This window comes from Panthera leo, chromosome B2 (assembly GCF_018350215.1).
Source record: "Panthera leo isolate Ple1 chromosome B2, P.leo_Ple1_pat1.1, whole genome shotgun sequence".
NCBI lineage: Eukaryota > Metazoa > Chordata > Mammalia > Carnivora > Felidae > Panthera > Panthera leo.
The window spans coordinates 138,976,932-139,001,378 of NC_056683.1; the positions used below are offsets into that span (position 1 = coordinate 138,976,932).

The 24,447-nt window shown below is 44.3% G+C and overlaps 2 protein-coding genes across 5 annotated transcripts in view; one reads left to right on the plus strand and one right to left on the minus strand.

Annotated features, from left to right (window-relative positions):
• TFB1M (transcription factor B1, mitochondrial) overlaps window positions 1–24,447 on the minus strand; it is a 79,178-nt gene that overhangs the window by 2,105 nt on the left and 52,626 nt on the right. For all 3 annotated transcript variants that reach the window (XM_042940132.1, XM_042940130.1, XM_042940131.1), the window contains one exon: window positions 1,253–1,380. In XM_042940132.1, the coding sequence (XP_042796066.1) occupies window positions 1,253–1,380 (128 nt within the window). The remainder of the gene's footprint in view (window positions 1–1,252; window positions 1,381–24,447) is intronic.
• Window positions 11,028–18,049, plus strand: CLDN20 (claudin 20). 2 transcript variants are annotated; one of them, XM_042940133.1, is made up of 2 exons: window positions 11,028–11,266; window positions 14,481–18,049. In XM_042940133.1, the coding sequence occupies exon 2, from the start codon at window positions 14,584–14,586 to the stop codon at window positions 15,241–15,243; it is 660 nt and encodes a 219-aa protein (XP_042796067.1). In that variant the 5' UTR covers window positions 11,028–11,266; window positions 14,481–14,583; the 3' UTR covers window positions 15,244–18,049. The 2 variants fall into 2 exon arrangements, with proteins under 2 accessions (XP_042796067.1, XP_042796068.1); XM_042940134.1 differs by lacking the exon at window positions 11,028–11,266 and adding an exon at window positions 13,741–13,769.

Sequence of the window (24,447 nt, forward strand, 5' to 3'; positions counted from 1 at the left end):
CAGAGCTTTTAAAACCTTTAAATTTCCGGATGGGGTGATAGCATATTTGTGATTACTAATAAAACTCCTTTTCAACCATACCTGAGTTGATGCTACTGGGGGGCTCCTGGCGGGTCCCCCGATAGCTTCAGGATGGGGACAGGTGCCAAAGGAAACAAGCGTGATCAGAAGGTTGGAACTTTCAGTCTCACCTCCCCCACTCCCTCCGGCCCCCCGGCCCCCCAGGGAGAGGAGAGGGGCTGGAGACCAAGCTCCATCACTAGTGGCCAGTGACTGTACCAGCTGTGCCTAAGGGAACATCCAGAGAGCCCTTAAATGACGGGGTTCACAGAGCTTGCGGGTTGGTGAAAACAGTGAGGTGCTGGGAGGGTGATGAGCCCAGAGAGGAGCCCTTGGCTCCCACACAAACTTCGCCCTACATCTCTTCCGTTTGCCATCCTTGAGTTCTGTCCTTTATGGTAAGTTGATAAGTGAAAGGGTCTTCCTGAGTTCTGTGAGCCATTCCAGCAAATTACTGAACCTGAAACGGCAGGGGTAGGGGGTGGTCACACAAATCCCAGAAATCCCCAATTCATCGCGTGCGGGTCAGAAATACAAGGGGGCGGGGGCGCCTGGGTGGCGCAGTCGGTTGAGCGGCCGACTTCGGCTCAGCTCATGATCTCGAGGCTTGTGAGTTCGAGCCCCGCGTCGGGCTCCGTGCTGACGGCTCGGGGCCCGGAGCCTGCTTCGGATTCTGGGTCTCCCTTCCTGTCCGTTCCTCCAGCGCCCATCCTCGATCTCCCAAAAATAAACGTTAAAGAAAACTACGAGTGGCAACCTGGGACTTGCGACAAGCATCCGGAGCGGGGCTGGTCTCGCGGCCCTGAACCCTTAACCGGGGGGTGTATGCGGCTCCACGTCAGTGTCAGGCCCGAACTGTGGACGCCGGCTGGTCGGTGTCACGCATCCGGGTCGGAAGTGCTGAGCGTAAAAGTCAGCTGGCACGGTCGACCCTGACGGAGGACTCCTGGCCCCCGCAGGGCAGGTCACTACCGACCTGTGGCTGTTTCAGGCTGTGCTGATGCTCGAGCAATGTGTCCGTGGCCCCAGGGTTCAGTCACAGTTTTGCTGTTTCCTCGTGGCAGTCAAGCTTTGCTCACCTTAAGAGGACCGTTCACAGACAGCTTGAAGAATCCTGAAAACGAAGTTCTTAATCTTTGAAAGTATTAGGATTTTAGAAAGCACGCGGCTGAAAGGAAGAAGGCATTCTTACCCCAGGCCTCGATAGCAGTATTTCCTTCGGAACTGAAATGCGTTCTGCACGACTCTCTCCACCAGCTTGAATGGCTGCTCTATCCTGGGCCGCGTCAGGGGCGTGAAGCGCACCACGCCCACGTCCACCTGCGTCGTGAGCAAAGGTACGTCACTCCGTGGCACGGGAATCTCGTGACTAAAACAACTCATCTTAGTAAAACACAGGCGGATGGGTGGCTGACGGCGTAGTTTTCGTAAACCTTTACAAGGGCTTCGCCTTCGTCCACTGTGGGCAGGTGAGTTGCTGCACTTGGCATTGAGCTCAGAGCGATCACGGTTGCGTCTGCTCTGTAAGCACATCGTGTAGACCTGTGCTTGAGGATCACTTGATCTCAAAATGGAGTTTTACAATGGCCTTTTCAGATCAATCCGAATAATCATTAAAGCCAGTAGGCAGCTAACAGCTTTAGAGGGTTTTATTTAGCTCTGGAATGAGAAAAAACAAGCTGCAGCAGCAGTTCTATGAGGCTGGGCTTCGAAACCGAGAAGAGAAGGCAGATGGCCCCCCAGGGACCACTTAGTGCTAAACTCCCCAGAAAGGGAATCAGTTAGGACACCACTTATTTTGGGTACAGACACTGATTAATCAGCTGTACTGAATTCACGATCGTCATGTGCACGTCACTTTCGGGAGCAACTTTAAACGCCCTGGGAGGTCCAGGCAGGATTAAACAGGAAATGGAAACCACCAAAATGTCACTGTGTTGGTCTATAATATACCCTGTCTTCGTCTAAAACTGGGCTCATGGTCATTCACAAGTATATATTCAGAACAACAAAGGAACAATAGTATTAAAGTAAAGACGAAGACGGAAATGGAGTCCGAGCAGTTGCCACACACAAAAATGCCCGACACAGACCGTGGCCTGACAAGTGGGAAGTGCGTTCATAATCTACAAAAGCCTTCGTCTCTGAGGAGTTGTTCAATTTGCTGCTTAGAACATCACACAGACTCTCAGAGGCTTAAGAAAGTCTAGCAATTTATGGAGGGGGGTGGTACCACTGCTTTTCAAAAGGAATTCATTCTATATTTTTTAAAATTCCACAGGGGTTATCGTGTTCTCCTGGGAGGCCTTGCTTTTGAACATCCTTGTGGCTCTAAAACTCCTCAAAATTGGCCTGCAGTCTGAGGATGGAGCGTTTTCAGGGTGGAGGGGAAGTACTCGCATATGACGTGAGACCGCGAGGACGGGAACAGAGAAGGCGTGCGTGGACTGAGAGTTATTCCACTTCAGGGAGGGACTATCTAATGTTAAGTGTTCTCATTAAATTTTAAGTTTTTCGTATTGTGTTCTATGTGTCGCTTCATCAGTTTCTCCAAGTTCAGCAACAAGTACTGTAGAAAACAAAGGCTTGGTTAAAAGGCCAGGACTTCTGTAGACGTGCACAAAACACCAACGAACAGGGCCCAGGGTGTTGGAGAGGGCACTGGAGAGGATGAAGACTGGGGGGGGGGGGGTGACTTCGGGGTGGACAGGAGCACGTCAGTCATCAGGGAGGGAAAGATCGCTTCATCTCAAAGTGTGTCTGTGGCAGGAAAAAGAATCTGAGCGGAGGACAGCGGAAGAAGCCGAAACACTATAATGACTTTAAAGGTCAAAGCCTCTGCTCACAAACTTGGAAAGATCCATCCCCACCTTTCCTCCTATTTCTCTGGAACGGAGAAGTGAACCCAGCTGTCCAGGAAGGTTCTAGGCCTCGCCCCATCACTCTATACTTCTCCATACCACTTCCCCCCCCCCCACTGAGCCCACTGGCACCCGCCCCTCTCTCTCTGCCGGCCTCCAGGACTCCACTCTTCACAGCCCCCAGCTATGAGCCAGCAGCCTGCCTGTCTCCAGGGAAGCTCAGCTTTTAGCAAATGGGGTACAATCTAAGCCCCAGCCAAGCCCAGGCCATTATCAAAACTCTGTCATGTTCAAATACAATAGAGAATAAAGGCACCGATACAGGGATAGATGCATTCCCCTTCCAGTACAGAAACTGCCACCTCCAGCTTCTCTGGATTTTAAAATTTGGTGCCGCCTTTTGGGGGCACCTGGGTGGCTCAGTCGGTTAAGCATCTGACTTGGGCCCAGGTCACGATCTCACAGTTTGTGGGTTTGGGCCCTGCGTCGGGCTCTGTGCTGACAGCGCAGAGCCTGGATCCTGCTTCGGATTCTGTGTCTCTCTCTCTGGTTCCTTCTCCACTCACACCCTGTCTCTGTCTAAATAAATGTTAAAAAAAAAATTTGGTTTTCTTTTTGCCCAATTTTATTTCTTTGAGATACAGTTGGTGTTTGCAAATATAGAAAATGTCTTACGTTGGTTTTCCATAAAGTCTTAAGCCCTGTACAAATACAGCAGCACCCTAACTGTAGCGGACTTCTAAAGATCGAGTGTAGTTCTGATAGTTGAGAGGGCTAACGGTATATCCCAGCTAAAAGAAAATACCTACTCACAATCAAATACAGTTCCTATCTAGTGGAGGACCCTCAGAAAATGGCCCTTCCAGTAATGTGTCCTGCTTCCCTGCAAGACCTCCTGTATCGCCCTCTTTTCCACCCCCCACCCCCAAAAGCACTTTTCGGAATTACTGTGAATGATGGAGCCCATTGTCTCTAGAACTACAGGAAAGCTGCTTGGTAACTAGGGTAACAGATACGAAAATGCTTTTTACTTATATTTGAATGCTTATTTAAAAATTGCAACCATTATTTTTCCTTCCTTGAAGTTTAACTCTATTAAAGGGCTTCATTACAACAAAGCAACCAGTACGTAGGCACTAGATGCACTTAACAATTCTATTTTATTGTTGCCAGCAGCTTTCCAAACTCAGTCTATCAGGATACCAAAATGACCTAAGAAAATTTCAAATGAAAGGATTTGTAATGAATCTAAAATATCTGCCTCTCAAATCCACTCGAACATCAATGCTGTACCAAGCTGAGATGATGCTTCTCAACAGCAGCAGCCGGGGCTGCGCGAGGCTGCAGGCTGAAGTTCCATTTTCCAGACCAGCGTGTCCAGGGTGTGACTGGTTATGACACTGCGGGAGACCTGGGATAAGAAGCCAGTAAATCTCCAATCTCAGACGTTGCCAACTCAGATCCCGAATCAACAGGAGAACAGAGAACGCTGAAGACTGTGCCGCCCAGCTCTTGCCGGGGAATCCTAACAGGGCGGAGAGCTACCTAACTACCCCGGGAAAAGGCACAGAAAACAACAGGAGCCATTCCCTAAGAAAGGGCCCTCCACACTTCCGATGGCATTTGAGACCATTCAGGGACAACCCAGTAGAAAGGGAAAATGTTTAGGAAGTAACAATTTACAATTGGCTGAAGTGTAACCATAACTGGGAGACAACAGAAGGGCAGAGAAAAAGGGCTACAGGGAATCGCTGAGAAGCCTTCAAGAGCAGCAAGAGGAGGGTTCAAAGGTCAAGGTGGCACTGACTCAGATTAGCGTGGCTGGGAGTGGGAAGGGTCCGGCTGGATCCTGCACCCACCAGGGTCTGACTCTTCAGGTCCCTGCACTGAGCTAACGACAGCCTCCAGTCACAACTTCCTCAGACAAGGGTGACAGGGCGGCAAGTCGTTAATGCCTAGGATACTAGAATTACACGTTTTGTAGAAAAACACTTACAAATACAAATGTCTATCAAATTTCCTATAATTGGTTTATTCTGCCTGTAATCTTTGTCCCAAGGCCAACTTAAGGACAGAATTTCAGTTTTAAAACCTTAAAATACAAACACTTTAACAGCATTCCAGGTATTCTGAACCCAACGTACTCGACATAGGCTGACACACTGTTATACCTACAAATCTTTCTTTAAAGTTTATAATTTGTGGGGCACCTGGGTGGCTCGGTCGGTTAAGTGGCTCAGGTCATGATGTCACAGTGAGTTCCAGCCCCGCGTCGGGCTCTGTGCTGACAGCTCAGAGCCTGGCGCCTGCTTTGGATCCTGTGTCTCCCTCTCTCTCTGCTCCTTCCCCGCTTGCACTCTGTCTCTCTCTCTCAAAAAATAAACACACACATTTTTTGAGTTTATGATTTGTATTTTCTATAACAGTATTAATTTCTCTAGAAGTTCCACCCCACCTTTTTTTCCTCCTTTATATTTTTGAATGTTGTTTTTTCTCTTCCTCCTTGGAATCACAAAACAGTCACAGTACTTCCTCTCAAAGTATGAGCACGAAGGACAGTGAGCTGGGAGCGTGATGAGGAATTAAGGGTAAGAAAGACACACCCACGTGGGGGGAGCAAATGGAGAGAGTGCTTTACAGTGTAAATTATGCATGTAAATGTAGGCATGTCAGTAACTGTATGTATGTAAATTGTGCCTAGTGTAACAACAAGAGCAAGATGAGTCACGGTCTCTTGGTCCCAAAATAGGGAACGAGTTTCAGGGAGGTGAATGCTTAATTCTAAACAAAGCACAAGAGGGACAAGAACAAACACTGGATTGAGATTTTCTGTTACATTTAACTTGGAGTTCCTGGACGATCATGGGGAAAACCCCTAAAACCATGAGCTTTCCCACCAACCATGACTTTGGGGTTTGTGAAACAGCATCTGGAGGGGCCCTGCTCTCTGGGGCCGCAGGCTGGTAGCACACGGGGCCATCACGAGGGCCCGGCCTCTGCTTTCGCAGCGCCCCAGTGCGACCTGTTCTTCAGGGACAATGTCAATCCAGGCGGACTCACAAGACACTCAATGAGGACTGCTGCTCTCGAAAATATTAATATGAAAAGACTCATAAACGAACACAGATGCAAATATATTAATTCACAAGGAGCCACGCTGCCGAAGAGACTAGGGGCTATCTTCCAGTTACCTTGTCACTACCTTCCCCTATGTGCATATAAAACGACAAAACTACCCCTAAATGCAGGTCCCGTTACTATCAGAAGACCGCGGAGCGACACGGATGGGAGCAAGCATATACGGACTGGTGGCCGCCACGGTCACTGGTGTCTGCCCTGAGGGCCTGACCTCTCACTGGCACAGGTGGGGCCGGACTCTCCCGGTCCATGTGCCACGAGCACCCAGACCGCCGCGTTCCTTGTGCTGACGTGTTGTTCCTTTAAATATCCTCATGTTGTCTGGCTCTTCTGGTTTCTGACTTGAAAGACATTCTGTCTTTAAAAAAAAATTTTTTTTTAATGTTTATCTTGAGGGAGAGAGAGAGTGCGAGCACAAGCAGGGGAGGGCCAGAGAGAGGGAGACACAGAATCCCAAGCAGGCTCCAGGCCCTGAGCTGTCAGCACAGAGCCTGATCTCGTAACCGCGAGATCAAGACTTGAGCCGAAGTCAGACACCTGACCGAATGAGCCACCCAGGTGCCCCAGAGATATTCTGTCTTTTGAAAGGCAGATTCTACAGCTGCTAGATCTCACCCTTTACCTGCTTATCTTGCTAGTTTAACTCACGGAGCTCTGGGGTCTCAGAGTCTTCCCTATATACCTATCACCAGAGATTAAATAAAAAAAAATAAATGATTCAAGCTGACGCAAGCTTTATAATCTGGCAAGATCACAAAGTCCTCTTGGACTCACCCAGGGCGCCAGAGTGTGGGCTGGGGCTGGGATGCAGGACACCTTGCTGGGCAGGAGGGGGGGGGGAGGGAGGGGGAGAGAGAGAGAGAGAGAGAGAGACAGTCACAGGGAAGAAAGGCAAAGAGGAACAAGGCAAGAGAAGCAGTCGGTGCCGAGGGTCAGGCCTACAGAAGGCCATTCAGCCCACAATCTTGGATACGGCCGGTAAATGAGGAGGTTTTAAAGAAACCCGTCCTGCTCTTCAAAATAATGTGCAAAGAGGATGTAACAAATACGTGTTTACACTGCTTATTAGACTGAAAAAATTACATCCATCTGCAAACGTCACCACAAAATCCAAAGATAGTCTTAATATTCTAAAATCATGTGAGGAAAACAGAAAACGAGTCCTCAGGATCCCTCCTCTGAAGACATGAAAGGGAGAAACAAAGCGTAAAAATTAGCTAACAGCTGATAAACAAATGTAACTTCCATAGCAGCCCCCCCCCCGCCATGGTTTGCTCTCTGTGCTTTCGGCCGCCCCCAGGCAACCTCAGTCTGGAGGCAGAGGACCCTCCTCCTGCTACAGTGCCAGAGGGTCCGCAGTAACCTACCACTATGTCACAGTGCCTACATCACTCACCTTCCTTCGTGTCACCACGCGGGCATTTCGTCAGCTCACATCGTCGTCATGACGATGACATCTTACTGTACGGTAAGATATTGAGACCTCACACACGTTCTCTTACAGCATATTGTTACAAGTGTTCTACTTTGTCATTAGTTGCTGTTGTTAATCTCTTACTGCACCTAACAAATTAACCTTTAGGTATGTATACACAGGAAAAACACATGGTATATATTGGGTCTGGTACTCTCTGCAGTTTTAGGCATCCACTGGGGGTCTTAGAACATATCACATGTGGCTAAACGTGGGGGGGAGGGTAGTACTCTATGCAGAAACATACACCTGATTTGCTATAAAAATCAAAAGAATTAGGCTGGCTTCAATGGACGTTTGAGAACACACAGAAACCATGAAAATAAATCTTCATTTTAAACAAAGTCCTTACTACAACCCACTAATCTGTAAGCTACCAATCTTCAAAGTTAAAGTCTTCAGGCTAGCCTGAAGCATTATTTTAAAACTAAAATGACCATAAAGATGGAGGGAAATGATGAATTAATCCTGCTCATAGCTGATAGGAAATTTTTTCCTAAGACTGGGTCCGAAGAAAACATTAAGATTAAGTCAATCACTTTAAATCTGTGGGACGGGAATAGGTAACCACTTTTTCTTATGCTGCACTTTCATTATTTTCAAAGCTGAACAGAAAGCAAATAAGAGAAGACACTGTTTTTAAAATCAGAACCCAGACTTTTCACTGGAATTAAGTGGGCAGCATTTTATACATGCTGTGAGTGGGCACCATCCCAGACCAATGAAATAAGAGCCGTGGGGCCTGGGCCTCGGGCTTTTTTTAAAGCTACGTGATGGCCCTGTGTGGGCAGGGGTGAGAAACACAGGTCTGCTGAACCTCATACAAAAGTATGTATTGTTGTTACTTCTAAAATACTCAATTATTTGGTCTTTCAGAGAAAAGAGAAAAGCTTGTCTGACTTTCAAATGATCATTACGAAGAAAAACACACTAAGGAAATCATATGCAATTTTTTCTTAAAAATACCTACATGAAAACATTTTAAAGAAAATAGATGGACTGCTGAGTCTCACTGGACAGTTACTCAGTCACGGACTCTGCATGAACGTGAAGTGTTTTTCTGTAAAGCCATGGAGATGTCGGGTTTTTTTTTTTGTTTTTTTTTTTTCACCGTTATCCAGATTACCACAGAAAGAAAAGACTCATTCTAATGAGATTTACAAATACATTCTTCTCTAAGTGGAGGCAGGGAAGTGCTAGGGGTGTACGAAAGGCTTCAAAAATCACAGTACCCTGGGCCCGCGTCCCATTCCTGCTATGTACTCATTTTACAACCTTAGTCAAGTTACTTCACTTCTCTGGGGCTCAGTTTTCTCATCTGCAAAATGAGGACTCCTACGACCTCACAGGGTTGTCTTGAGAAGCAAGCAGCACAGCGCCTCAGGCAGTATCTGGCATTACAGGAAACGGTTTTATGAACAGTAGGTATTAGTATTAGGCCCAAATGACAAAACTGAAGAGGGACAAAATGACTTAAAACTGCAGTCTCATTTAGAAAGGATACAATTATACTTTTAACCATACAAAGGTATAGTTTGTTTATCTACTCAAAACTAGCTTCTGAATTCATTCAACAAATACTTCCCTGTGCCCTTACTACTCCTGGCACAGGAGACTCAGCAGTGACGGGGGACACACAGAAATCCTTGCTGTGTGAGGTTCTTAAGCCAGGGAGTTAGAGGGGCTCAGAGGTGGGGGGATTCTTGACCTTTTGTGAAGTTTAGAAACAAGATGATGTGTTAATTAAGTGGATGTTGGGCATGGAATCCAGGACGCCTTTAAGACCTGGGACGTGCCAGTTGCCAGGGTGAATTTGGCATCAACGGACGTGGGGAAACTGAGGAGAACAGGGGTGGGGAAGACTGGTCCTTGTCCCCGGTAGGTCTGAAATGTAAGTGATGTCACATTGGCACTTGGATATATAGCCGGGTGTTCAGGGGAGAGGGCCAGCGAAGAGGCATGAACTAAGGTAAAGATAAGATTTATCTTCAAAACCTTCTGGGCTTAAAAGGTTACTTCTCTTACAACATGTCCACAGTGGAAGCAGAGGAGGTCAACGCGTTATATTTCTCTATAAACTTCTATGTTTCCATCTCTTTTTGTACAAGGAATCCTACACCTTGATTAAAGGTCTGTAATTTGTGAAAGTCATTTGCCCTTCAGAAGTTTGTTTTTCTAGAAGAGGCAGTTAAGATTTTATAGGAGAAGGGCTCCCACCAAGGCAGAAGAGTAATCAGAGATATTCTGAAAATGGAAAGGAGGCGTCCTTATCCTGGAGGCCGGAGCTGGGAGCTGGCTGGCCCCTCCACCTGCCATCGGTCAGCCTCAGCACAGGTCAGTCCATACTGTCGACCGTGGCAAAAAGCAAACAAGGCGAGGTGCTAAAGGGATCTGGTGGGTTTCTTCCGATACAGCAGAAATAACAATGCTGGTTCCGTTAGTGCCTGAAATTCAACTCTTCCTCACCCAGTATTTACGTGAAGAACTGTTTAAGTATTTCCACGAAACAGAAGAAAATAAGTTTACATATTAAAATTACAGTACTATGGCTAAAAAACAAATCCACAGGCATCAGATTTCGAAAAGAAGAAAAATACCTTGCTAAATGCCAGACTCAGAAAAGATGAAAACGAAACAAAAAAACAAAAAAATCAAGAAAAATCCAGATAATCAAAATGTGCATTTTATTATTTACGGGTTTTAAAGAAATGGCTATCATCTGATATAGCTACAATATGTGGGAAATCAAAAAGTCTATTATCACAATACCTTCTTTATAAAGTGGTTCTGAATTTATAGCTTGTAGAATTAGAATCAGGGAAGGAAAGTAAAATGTGAACTCAGAGTCGACAGACATGACATGTGTCTGTATTCAAGGTGTCAGGACCTCAATATTTGATTTCACTATTTCATTGAATATGCTCCACACCATTTTGGTGTAATTTCTTCACATTTTCTAAAAGCTCTAATTTATTAAGTTATACTCCAGAAATCTTTCTCAGTGGAAGGAATAACAAAAGAAAATTCAGGACACGCCCCGTCCCTGACCCACAAAATACTTGTAGATTTACCGGTCAGAGTCTAGTCAACAGGGTTCCTTTTTCTTTTATTGAAAAGATGCATATTTTGAAAAGAGTCTTTTGGACATCTTTTTGAAAGCTACCAATTTTGTGACTCTTGATTTCAGACGAGTCACAAGCACCAGCATAAAAAGATCGTCTTGACTATCATTTGCAAAGCACAATCCAGTTAAAAATATTTCAGACCATATCCTTTAATTGGGGACATGACAAACTATCTTCCAACACAGATAAAAATTCAAAAATAAATTATAACTGCAGAGTGCAACATAATATTAAAGGAAAAGAAAGCCCTTTTGTGAGCCCGCGAAGAATTCCTCCTCTGCACAGTGACACAAAAGCATTTTCAGCTTTCAGGTTTCGACAAATCCTGTCGTAACAACAACTCCCTCCCTTCCCCGCCTCTCCTTTCTTAATTCTCCCACAGCTCAAAAAATGAGATGGGGAACCTGGTATTTATCTTCTAGCACCATCAGCAGTCTCCACCTCAGATTCCCATGTTGGTCTTTACGTGCGAGTTAACTTGGCGGAGCTCTGTCCCTAACGCTCACAGGCTGGACGGGAGCCTCAAGTGTGGCTTCTCCGCCTCGAGCGGCTTCGTTTGAAGACAGCTGACAGAAGGGGGTTAAGACACCGAAGGCTCCTGACAAAAGGTATGGAAAATGAGAGGCTTCTACAACGCTCAGAAATAGAAGTAGAGACCTTTAAGTGTTTAGTTCGAACTGTAAGTTGTCGGTCTGTTTTTAAAGTAATAGTTTTGTTATAAACAGATCTTGTCTGGAAAACTGACTTTACGTTTTAATGAAATCCACTGCAGACTTTCTGTTGGCAAGTAAGTCCATAAAGTTAACACTCACAGGCTCTGTTCTGCAAGCAGTGTATTCTGGAGCCCTGAGAGACCTGTGTATTTAGAACTAAGTTTTTACATGCAATCCCTCTGCTGCTTCTGCTGGATTTCCCTGTATTCCACCACCACCACCACCACCACGGAAATAAAGTATGCTTTTATTCCGTACTTACTTACGAGATAGCAATGTGAGAGAACAGGCCACAAACTGTATCATACTTGTGGCTGGAGAGGAAAAGAAAATTCATAGCAATATAGCTGAGATGCCAGTATGTTTTTACAAAAGGAACAGAAATAGTGACCTTCATTGTGGAGAACAAATTTTTTCTGCAGAAGTTCTCCGTGCAGAAGAAAGCATTTAAGATCCGATATTCAACAGTGAGCAGGCACTATGCTAGCTGAATGCAATGTCATATTGTTTACGCTGATTCTGGCTGTCTGTAATTTATCACTGCCAGTACGTGTTAATTAAGATGAACAAGCTGTCTGCAAGCCTGAATTACACTGAAATTTATAAAATGTATTGGTTAATGGGAAGAAAAAGGTTATAATTGGGAAGCTGAGCATAGATTGATCAACACATGAAGGTTACTCAACCCAAGTAAAAATAAAGAGGGAAATGAGATGCTCTTAGAGCATGTTAACAGCAATCTCGATGCCGAAGAAACCATAAGCTGACAAAGGTCTGGGAAGGCGGTAATTTAGGGAACTGCCTGGAATCTGAAATGTTAAAACCCAAACCTGAAAACAGCTATTATGAAACTATAAACATGTGCTTCATTTTTTTTTTTTTCCTAGAAACTTTATTCTGTGCTATTTTAGTGTCAGGTATGAAAAGAGGTTTGGAAAACAGAAGTGAACCGTACGGCTATGCCAAAAGCCGAAGTACTCTGATGTGTCTGTAAGTCTGATGCTTAAGGATTTAAAGTTTCAGGGAAACCCTTTCCTAAGTTTGTCGTATTTTAAAGCTATGAACAAAAATATACGAAGCAAATTTAGACAGCCCAGGATTTAACTTCTTAGAGAACCGATGCTATAACTATGTTAAGTTTGTACTTCTGATATAGGCACGGATTAGTATTACTTCAGATATTTTACAAAAGCCAGGCATCAACCTCCTTGGATGAGTCTCTGAGACTAAGCTATTTGCCCCATTAACGTCTTGTGAAGTGGTTTTTTTTTTTTTTCCCCCTTCGTGGGACAGGGAGTGGATAAAATTGACAGTTAATGGCGTTCTCTGCCTGCAGATGTAGCGTTTTCTGTGCTTCCCCGGAGGCACACGGAGAGCATCTCACACTTGAGTACTGGGGTGATGGTGGGGGAGGCGGGAACACCGGACACCGTTGCTGAGACCTGCGTGGCCTTGGGGGGTTTACCACCTCAGTGTCCTTCCCAATCGGGAAAATTGATGACGCACAGTTATATCTATGGTTTGGTTCAGCTCTAAGATTCTACAAAAATAAATCAGTTCGATGAAGGAAGAGAGAAAAGAAAAAATATTTCAAATGTTATTAAATAGCAACTGTCACATGACAGAAAACAGCATGCTAATCAGTGTTGATTATAATGTATGGAGTACTTTTTAGGTGTTGGATATTGTTCTCTAAGCCCTTAAATGCATTTAACTCTTTGATATACATACTATAATCCTATTTTCCAGAAGAAAATACTAAAGCAGAGAGAGGTTCTGGAAAGTGAAGATATGAGCCCGGTATTTTGGATTCAGAGCCCCACACTGCCTTTTGTAAAATATGTGAATCGTGACAGAGCCACCCTAATACGTCATTCAAAAACTGATTCAGAAACACAAAAAAAGTTATTACTGTATTTCAGAAACCATTAGACTTCCCTCGAAGAAGGCAGTAATTACTGCCAGGGTAAAGCACAGCCAAGCCACAAATTCGGTGCGGTCTTTACTCTCTTCTTAAGAAAATGTTAAATTATTTTTGGTATTCTTTCACATACAACAAAGGATGTGGTTATTTCTGGCATGTACTTTCAAGATTCAAGGTCACTACCGAATCCGTCAGAACAACCGGTTTTACGGCAGACTACTTCATCTGGGTCAGGGAAGGATTCTGGTCCCAGCTAGAAAGGATCTCACATTCTCACAAGCAAAAGACAGTGGCCTAATTGTTCCTGCACTGAGCGTCTTGCACCTGCAGTGAAACGAGTGCTAACCTAGATAAGGATTTTGTAAAAGTTTATTAACAGGAAATTAGGGATAATCATGCCTGTGGCTTTAACTTCTTTCCACGAATTTCCTTTCCTCCTTAAACAGTTTACTTGGGTTATGTGTCTGGCACATGGTAAGTGCTTAATGAATATTTTTTAAATAAAATCATTTTTTGAATACTTAAAACTCTTCTAAGATTTATAAGTCAGTTTTTAATTTTTAAAAATGTTTTTATTTTTGAGAGAGAAACAGAGAGACAGAGTGTGAGCAGGGGAGGGGCAAAGAGGGAGGGAGACACAGAATCTGAAGCAGGCTCCCAGGCTCTGAGCTGTTAGCACAGAGCCCGAGATGGGGCTCGAACCCACAAATGGTGAGATCATGACCTGAGCTGAAGTTAGACACTTAACCGACGGAACCACCCAGGTGCCCCTAGAAATCATTTTTAAGAGGTGGGCTTCAACTATTCATTTCTCCCTTATTACCTATTAAGTATTTTAATTAGAAATCATAGGGTTTAAAAAAACCTGTAAGCTATTAAAATTCTTTATCAGATCCTACAACTGGAATTCGGTATGTCAAAATCTCCCAAGAAGGCATCATCATAGACTTTAGCACAGTTTAAATTCTAAAAAGAACAAAGTGGCCACTTTTCGAGAACCACCCATCCGCACTCAGGAGAATGACCGGTAGTCTCTGAGGGCCTGGCGTGAGCTTTTTCTCTTGGGCTGGAGTGTCCTCATCTACTGCGAGGCCCATTCAAATGTGTTCCTGCTCCCACCGTACGTGGAAACGTAAGCCTTTTCGTTATCCTTTCTTTTAATCCCGGTTTGTCTTCCTTCCCTAGCCTTTGTTACGTGGTTCTCTGCCGCACAGACAGCATTACGGTTTTGACCAGGGGCCATCATAATCAAGCAGCAGGTAACGGGGGACCAAGATAAGGTAACGTCATGGCGTCCGCGGGTCTCCAGCTCCTGGCCTTCGTCCTGGCTCTATCTGGGGTGTCTGGAGTGCTCACGGCCACTCTGCTGCCCAACTGGAAGGTGAACGTGGATTCGGGCTCCAACATCATCACGGCCGTCGTGCAGCTGCAGGGGCTGTGGATGGACTGCACGTGGTACAGCACCGGGATGTTCAGCTGCACCCTCAAGTACTCCATTCTGTCCCTCCCCATCCACGTGCAGGCCGCACGGGCCACCATGGTCCTGGCCTGCGTCCTGTCCGCGTTGGGGATCTGCACTTCCACAGTGGGGATGAAATGCACTCGCTTAGGAGGGGACGGAGACACAAAGAGCCACGCTTCTTTTGCCGGAGGAGTCTGCTTCATGGCTGCAGGGGTCTCTGGTTTAATCCCAACCGTGTGGTACACAAAGGAGATCATAGCAAACTTCCTGGACCTGACGGTTCCAGAAAGCAACAAACATGAGCCCGGAGGAGCCGTCTACCTCGGATTCATTTCGGCCGCGCTGTTGTTCGTCTCCGGCATGATTTTCTGCACTTCCTGTATGAAAAAGGCTCCGGAAGCTTGGCTCTTTGCAGCCAAGCAGCGGCATACCTCCGCCATGCAGCCAGAGGGCAGCTCCGCGTACAACCTCAAAGATTACGTGTAAATGACCGTGTAACGCGTACGGAATGTTTAGGTGCCTGCTGTGGCTTTCGTCTTTTCGCTTTAGAGGAAAACTATAAATGAGGTCATTTAAAATGCCAACAAACTATTGTGTGCAATTAGACCCGTTTTAAGATTATTCTTCCATTCCTTTTTTCGTGTTTTATCCAGTGGTTTATAACTGAAAGAGGTTCTGTTTTATAAGACAATTGATGGGGTTTTTTTCCTTTTAAGATAAACTGTTGACACATCTTCTGAATTGTTATTTAGTTGGATTTTATAAAAGAACTAAATTGCCAAGTATAAAAAAGCGCCTTTCTCTGTGTTAACCCAGGGTATCATCTGCTTTTGCTGGCTGTTGGTAACCACAGGGACTTGCTTCTGTTTTCAAGCCTGCTCTCTGACCATGAGGGAAAGAAGAGATGTCCATCTCTCTTAAGTGTTGCCCAAACCAGCCTCCCCAGCTTCCCACCTACCGTGACCTCCCTGCTTCCTTTTTCATTTTAGAAAATATCTACGTACGTGTCCAAGAGCCAACGATAGGCTATTCAAAGATTAGGCAGGCAGAACTAAGGAAAAGAAACTGGTAAATGCTACCACAGCAAAGCAAAACCAAATCAAGCGCAAACTGAAATCTCCAGGATTGGAAGGCATTAAGTACAAAGTAAGTGACAATAATAACAGTTTGCTTTACTTAGAATGCTTAAGAAGTGCCGTCTTCTGCTGCTAGCAAGAGGATGCTCCAGATTCCGTTCATTTATCCTACAACCCAGAGTCTTCCCTCTCACTGATGAGTATCTGGATGATAGAAGTTACTTTAAGTTGTCGTTTTTTTCTCAAGTTTGATTCACGTTAACGAAAACATTGCTGTTCTCTTATAAATGAGCTGCTTCCAGTAGTAAACAGAACAAAAATTAAAGTATAAAGAATACTTTAAAAATGTAAGTTAATTTGTGATATGTAATCCAAATACCTTAACAAGAAAATAAAAACTGGATTTTCTAATGCACAAAGGGGACAAGGCCCACTATTGTTTCTAATAATTCATGTAATTTAGGCTTAGTCATTGCTCACCATAAAATGGTAAAGGGGGAAAAAGGATCATTTCTTTGCACATCAGTAACTCAGGAAGTGTGAAGAGTATCTTTTAGGTGACTACATATTTTTCATTTGTGCCTACAGAAGTAGAGACTAACATGTTTTATACCTAGTTTACTCACTCTCTTCTGCAACAGTGTCATTGGCCATTAATAGGATGGCTAAAATGGAAAGGTATCATTTCATCCGGGAATTAGGAAAAGACATATTTAAACAGAAGCTTAAAGTATGGATTTCTTTTGGAGGGTCAAAATATTTTCTAAACACATGTATACTAAAAATAACTGGTAAAAAGTATTTTTATGCAAATTAATGTGACCAGATTGGTTTGGCACCTGTATCTCTCTCCTTTTGCTTACTGGGACTGGCTTTATATGCAGTTTCTGTACCTGATAGTCCCATGCTAAAAGTTCACCGTATGTGTTCTATATAAGTCTATACATACTCCAAAAAATAATTTTTATTTTGCTCTAGAATGTTTTCTTCTTAAATAGGCACAGGGATGTTCTGAACTCCAGAAAAGCAGCCATTTCCTACAAATAATGGCCGAATTCTATCCAGACTGGACACAGCAATGATGAAATGGCTCGGAGTCCCTCCGTCCCTCCAGACCGCATCCCTGCTGCATTCCTCCACCCGGAAACCTCCCACACTCACCCCTTCCTTGCTCGCCCACGCTCCGACTCCTCCTTCGGGGTTCACGCGGGACCTCCTTTGTGACCCCACTCCTGACTCCCTGAGGGTCGCTGCTTCCAGCCCTGTACTCTCTGGGAATACGGTCTATTCAAACAAGTTATTGCATCTCCGACTAGACTCTGAGACAAGGTACCGTTTTTACCTTTGTAGCCTCCGTAACTTGCCTACAGCGCTTACGAGGACGTGCCAGTCCTTCCGGGACGTACACGGACTGGTTTAAACCTCAGGAGGCCTCTAGGAGGCAGGCACTATTCCTAGCACAGAGGGCAACTGAACCAGGGGGAAGTACGGTACCTCACCTGCCCAACGGCAGGCAGCTGGTAAGCGGAGAGGTGGGATTCAACCGGAGGGAACTGGCCCTGGAGTCAGACCAGGTGCCCGCCGGCTCACGCAGGGCACAAGGCTGCGCGGCGCGTGTTACTGAATCTAGGTCTGGGTTCCCTCCTGTGAAAATGAGGATAGAACAGCACCTACGCACACAGGGGCTGTAAGGATTCAATGACAGGATGTGCACACAGCATTTGAAGGGGCGGGGGGCGGTAAGCACGCTCGGGGCTTTCTTGGTCTACACCAGCATTTTCCAAAGCGGGGTGGGTGGAGCCTGCAGAGGACACAGGGCAGCGCCGGGGGCCGGCTTTGGTCATCACAGCTGGGGTAGCGGTACTGGGACCCAGTGGGCGGAGGCCAGAAATGCTATGAAATACCCTACAATGCCTAGGCAACAAAGAATTTTCTAGCCAAAAATGTCAATTGTGAGCAGGTTGAAAAACCCTGATCTAATGTATTTGAATTCTATTTAAACATTCATTTTAAAGAAAATAATAAAGTTACCAAACCAAAAGAAAACACCAGAAAGCCCCAGAATGTCCTGCTTATTTTACCTACAGAGCAGATATATGTGTATATGTATGTGTGTGTGTGTGTGTGTGTGTGTGTATGTGTTATGACTGAAGAAATCAGCGAGTAATCTGGGCAACATGGGCAGGTGAAAGGGTCATCAGCACACTACCTACACATGGGCAGGCACAGGCTGGGGTATAGACAGATCCACTTCCGGATTCAATGTTTTCTCATTACATCTTTTACTACCACATTTTTAGCTACAAGGCTTTAGCATAAATTCACTGTACTGACTTTTGAGATTTGTATCATAGGCTATAATCCCGTGAACCTGTTGCGATCTCTTCATTACCTCCAATAATTTTTTAATTCACTTCACTGCACTTTATACATACATGAATGGGTCACCTGCAAAAATGCAATTTTGTTTCTTCCTTCATTGGGCTTATAATACTTCTTGTTTATTTTATTCTTGGAGTAGTTATAAAAACATAACTTGTATGAAGGTAAATTGTAATAATAAATATCTTGTTTCTATCCAACACTAACTTGATTTTTAAGAAGGACTCTTGTACTTTAATTATAAAACTGGATTTTAGTTTACACGTTTATTTTTATTTTAGACTCACTCTCAAAAAGAATTTGAGGCTACTTAACGATAAAATTGCCGGCATAATAAGAACAAACACAATGATAAAGGTGAAAGACTAAAGTTACAAAGAAGAGAGAGAGGATGCTATTAAATAATCCTGTTTGAAGGCTACTAAAGGAATCACGTATGAAACTTAGTTTAGAACTTGGAGCAACCAAGGCACAGAAGGCCACATGAGGCGTCTGACGGCGGTCTCGGGCAGGTGCCTACAGAGGCTAGAGAGGCTGCCGGGGGTGCTGCCTAAGCTCCCACTGGGCTGTGCGTCCATCCCCAGCTGCTGTGAGTGCAGGGCGCTACCAGCTCACACGTGCGGAATTGCCTCCCTTGGTAGACTAGGGCACCACTGCTCCTAGGAGGTGGCCGTGAGCCAAAGACTGACCACACACGTGTAGAACATGCCATTCCCTCGACTGAGTCTGTGGGACAGTTTGTGCCCCATTGCTCCCCCTCTCCCCGCTACCCTCTGACCCAGTGGGACCAGGCTGACGCTGGTGTCCAGGCACAATATTCCTGCTTAGCTTTTCTGCCCCCCTTGCTTTACCCTGCTTCCCTCACCCTTCTTCTGAGAACACTCAATACGGCACTTTCATAAAAATTCTCATCTCAGTCCCTAATTCCAGGAAATCAGACCTAACACAGAAGAGTATTAGTTAAGTAGAAAAATATGTCCACAGGGTTCTCAAATATAGGGCAATATTCAACAGAAATAACATCCTCACTATCTGATTTCAAAACACACAAAGGCATGAAAAAATGGCTTTCTTACGTGAATCCACCCATTTTACGAAGATCAAGATTACTTCACAAAGAAGTCAAGGCCTCAATAGCTGTCAGCAAGGATGGCTGAAAGCTTCTAAAATGTGGTCCTCAAAGGTCAGGCATGGATGCCTCAAGTCGTGACCTTTTCTTTATAATGTCACGGGTATATCGTCGTTAATTCTTCTAAAATTGTATTGACAATATGCTTTAAATCTGTCCCATACAGGGGTAACTTGCTCCACACGCAGTACTCCTAATAGGCAAAATTAGATATAAACTATATGAAAGTCTTAAAAATTAAAATGTGTATCAGGATATACCAACTTAGTCCATAAATAGTTGTTTATAATCAGAATAACAGTGACCTTCCACTGACTGCCTCCAAATGCATTACTTCACATTACTTCTCAAAACAATCCTTCAAGGGTGACATGACTGCCCCAGTTTGGGATATATTAAAATTCAGCCTATTGACCTGACCGAGTTCTTGTCATTAGGGACACTGGAATTCCAGTACATCTAGTTTCCTTTAAAATACCTCTAGGGGCACCTGGGTGGCTCAGTCGGTTAAGCATCGTCTGACTTCAACTCAGGTCGTGATCCTGCAGTGCATGAGTTTGAGCCCAGCATCCGGCTTTTGCGCAGAGCCCGCTGCAGACCCTCTGTCTCCCTCTCTCTCTCTCCGCCCCCGCCCTGCTTGCACTTGCTCTCTTTCAAAAATAAAAATAAAAAAAAGCATATAAAAAAATACTTCTGTTTATTCCGCCAGAGTATGCTGCCTCTATCACATTAATCAAACGAGCCCATTGCAATTCTCATCTTCTATCCAAGCGACCTACCTAGGTTTGAGGATAGCATAGTGGTTAAGACCCAAAGCCTATCCATTCTGTTGGGAGTATGTTAGATTAGAAGCCCCATGACCAAAATTTTAAAAAGAAAAAAAAAATGACACAGAATTTTGAGGGTCTAGCTAATAGCTTAGTATTTCTCAAATTTGATTAATGTGCAGATCGGCTCAAAAAAATTACTGTAGAACTCCAGAAATACGTGGATTCTTCAGGGTTTAAAAATGTCAGCTTGAAAAACTTAAATAAGCTTTATTTGCTCATGGAAGCATTTTTCAATTGTGAATCTGCACCATAAAACATTTTGTCTTGTAATTGGTAAAATAATTTTATGAACTCAATAGTGAAATGAAAATACAAAATTTTAAAAATTCTGACTTAACTCTATTCACTAAAAACTCCAGAAGTTTAAGAAACACTAGAGTAAGTCAATTTGACAAATTTTATGAATCTAACCTGGGAAGTTGCATTTTCTGTAGATAGAAAAGAATTTTGGGTTCAAATTTTGGGGCCTAGAGAAGTTAATAAAAATAATGAGTTTGACAAGAATTTAGGTCAACTATTCTGAACAGGATTATTCTAGTTCATGGAAGTAAAAGCCTTGCCTCGATTAAGTTGGTTTGTCTAAAGACCAATAACCAGGAGGGATTACAGATTCTCCAGAAAAATTCTAAGGTGGTATAAATACGTTCTTGAAATATCACAAAAGAAATTCTCGTATCTAATTCTCAGGGTTGGTTGAGAAGAAGTACTGACTTAGGAAACTTCTTTGAGCATCTATAGAGAATTAACCCCCCTCTCTGGACTCCCCAGCGAACCTGCCTGTACCTCTATTTTAGCACTTTTTTTCACTTGTGTTATGAGTTATTTGTGTTTATGACTTTCTCCTCTTGTATTCAGAAAGGTTTAGCCATAGGGTTAGGCTTGTGCCATTATTTTACCTTCTCTAGAAGATTCTTCTCCTTTCTTAAGAAAATAAAAATTTTTTTTTTATTTGTTCAGTGCAACCATCCATCAGTCAAATGTTTTCTGGCTTTCCTCAGAATATTCCCGATCTGCTAAATAGTACAACTACTTCAGAGCAGCAGAGAATTCTCTTAGAACCAAAATTTAATCATTTGATTTACTATTTTCCTTTATCATAATACAGTCTCTCTCCTCTTTGATAGCTGTTTTCCTAGATTACAAATAAATTCCTTGCATGTAATATTTATAACATGATGAAAAGCATCTCAAGAAAACTGCTATGAATATGTTTAATTTGTCAAAAAGCAAACATTCCTCAATAAAGTGAACCAAAAACATAGCTAGTTTTTTTTCAAATAATAAATATTTTCATGAGGCCTTAATCCTTGAGGAAAGAACATTACCTAACTGCATGTGTATCTTACCGCAAAATCAAGGATAAGGTTGATAACAACCTCTAAAAATGCCCTCAACTAAGTAACTAAAACAAAGAAAAACTTTCCATTAAAAAGATTCTAAAATCCACCTTAAGAAACACTTGGTAAAATTTAAATAGCTTCAAGATTCTGGACTGTGGTCAGAACCCTAAGTATAAAAGCCTAAAAGTAAAGATCTTCGTTTCTGATACATTGGGGTCCTACACTATTCAAAATGTTATATACACTCATATGTGCATTATGAGAAGAAAGAAAGCTATATGGTCAACTGGTTTTCTTCATTACAATGGCCATCTGTTCTAGGATAGAAAATACCTGAAAGCACAAATAAATTAAACCTGATGATGACCTATAACACATCTCCAGTCATTGGGTCCTGTCTGGGATCTAACAGGATCTATTATTTTGGAAGAAACCATTTACAATGTCTGAAAACTTGAGATGCTAAAGGGAGGTGGTACTGAGAATGAGTTTTCTGAGCCTGACTTAGAAAAAGCTGAAAACTATTATAGGAGGGAAGAAGGACTGAATTCCTACAGTCACCCCAAAGCTCAGTTAACTGTGGTGGACAACATGGCCGAGGAAGTGGATGGTGGTAGCAGAGACTATGGAGACTTCTCAGACCACGCTTCAAGATGGACAAGGAGGGCTAACACTACTGGTTGGGGCCCCATTCTAAATATATCATCTCGATCCAAAAAACCATATAATACAATTTTTTTCATGCTACTTTCCTTAATGAATCTCAAATGAAACTTTATACGACTTTATTCTTGAGAGTTTCGGCAAGCAAGAAGAAATCTGTTCCTCGCCAGCTGTAAACTCCCTGATGGCAGACTCCATGTCTGACGGTGCTCCTATCCCTTTCATCTTTCAGGCATCACCAACCGCCCCCTCCGCCCCTGCCCCAGCCTGGCCTTTCCACTCAATACACATCCGACAAAGAAATAGACGAGTTTCTATAATATATATCCTATAGTAACTCATCCAGTAGTAGTTTTGCTAAAACAGACACCACTTTATTGATTTTTATTTTTGGCAGAGAAACTCTGTTTCTGTAATTAGCATGTAATAGTAACAGTCTTGTTTAATATCCAACTATTTTCCACAGATGATTAATCACAAGTAACACTGCCAAAACAGGATCTCTTAAAAATGTGGAAAGAGGAGGACCGAAGAGGGCGGTGGAGGAAGACCGCCCCTGGCTCACCTCATCCACGGACACAACAGATAACTGGTACATCCGTGTGACTAACCCTAAATAGGACCCGACGACAGCAGAACAGATCTTGCAGCTAATCACAGCGGAGGCAACACTGGAAACGGGAGGAGGAACAGAGCTGTGGTTGGGAACCAAACCCCCAGTGACACGGACCACAGGAGAGAGCAGGGACAAGGGAGATCACACCGGACACCAGATACCCCAGCACAGGGAACACAAGCACCCACTGCATCTGGCCTTGAAAACCAGCGACGCTTAACTTAGGGAGCTTTTAAAATCAGCGGGGCTTAACTCTGGGTACCTTAAAAATCAGTGGGATTAACTCCAGGAGAGCAAGAGGACATAGGAAACTGAGTCCCCACCCTTAAAGAGCCAGCATATTAAACAGCTCCACCCAAGCACAGCACAACACCAGGAGCTTGAGAAGCGCCCATGGAATATGTGCAGGAGATTTACTTACAAATCTCAAACGTGCACCAGAGGGGCAGGGGTCTTCAGAAGACCTCCCCGAGAACAAAGCGCTGGCAAACACCATTTCTCATCCCCGCTCTTGGCCTAGCTAGCCAGACTTTTGCGGGAACCAGCACGAACACTCCCCACCTGTCTAGCTAGTGCTGCACCCCGTCCCCTCGTGTGCTCCTGTGGACTGGCCCCATCTAACCTGCCCGCCGTGGCAGGCATCCCTCCAAAGCGGCTCCTGCCCTGCCACACACTGCAAGCAGCCCTGGCAGGGCTCGGGGCCACTCCAAAAGTGCCACCTGCCCCGGGGAGAGGGAGAGGAAAGCCCACGCAGCACGGCGTCCAGCTGCAGTAGCTGAGCCTTTTCGCTGGCTACGCAGGGACAGAGCCTTGCCATTCAGTGGGCCCGCAGCTGCGGCAGAGGCTGACTGCAAACACCTAGTCTGATCACTGACTTTACCCACCTACAAGCCCAGGTAATCCTCAGACGGGCACCTCAACAGCACAAGGACCAAACCCTGTCCAACACACCCACAGCACACGAAAGTGGGTCACTGCAGCTGACTGGGCTGAAGACAAACGTGGCTCAGCCACGACAGCACGGTGCATGCCGTCCACATAGGAGACGCCCCTGGAGCACCTGCTTCTGGTGCCCAGGGCGCACTGTGCTACAGGGCATCACATGACCTCTTCTATGCAAGGCCACTTCTTTCAAGGCTGGGAGATGTAGCTGACTTCCCTAATACACAGAAACAAAGTTAGACAGAAACAAAGAGTCAGGAGTGTGTCCCAAATGAAAGAACAGGACAAAAATCACAGCAAAAGAGCTAAATGAGCAAAGATAAGCAAAATGCCTGATAAAAAAATAAGAGGAATGGTCATAAAGATACTGGACTTGAAAAAAGAATGGATAAACTAAGAACTTCAACAAAGAGAAAATGTAAAACAGAACCAGAGATGGGGAACTCAATAAGTAGAATTAAAAAAACACACTAGAGGAAACCAACAGCAGATCAGGGGAGGCAGAAGAATGGATCAGTGATCCAGAAGATGGGGCAATGGAAAGCAATTAAGCTGAACAGCAAAACAAAAAAAGAATAAAAAATGAGAGTATGTTAAGGAACTCAGAGACATCATCAACTGTATTAACAACTGCATCGTAGGGATCCTAGGAGGAGAAAATATAAAAAGGCAGAACTCTTATTTGAAGAAATAACAGCTGAAACACCTTCCC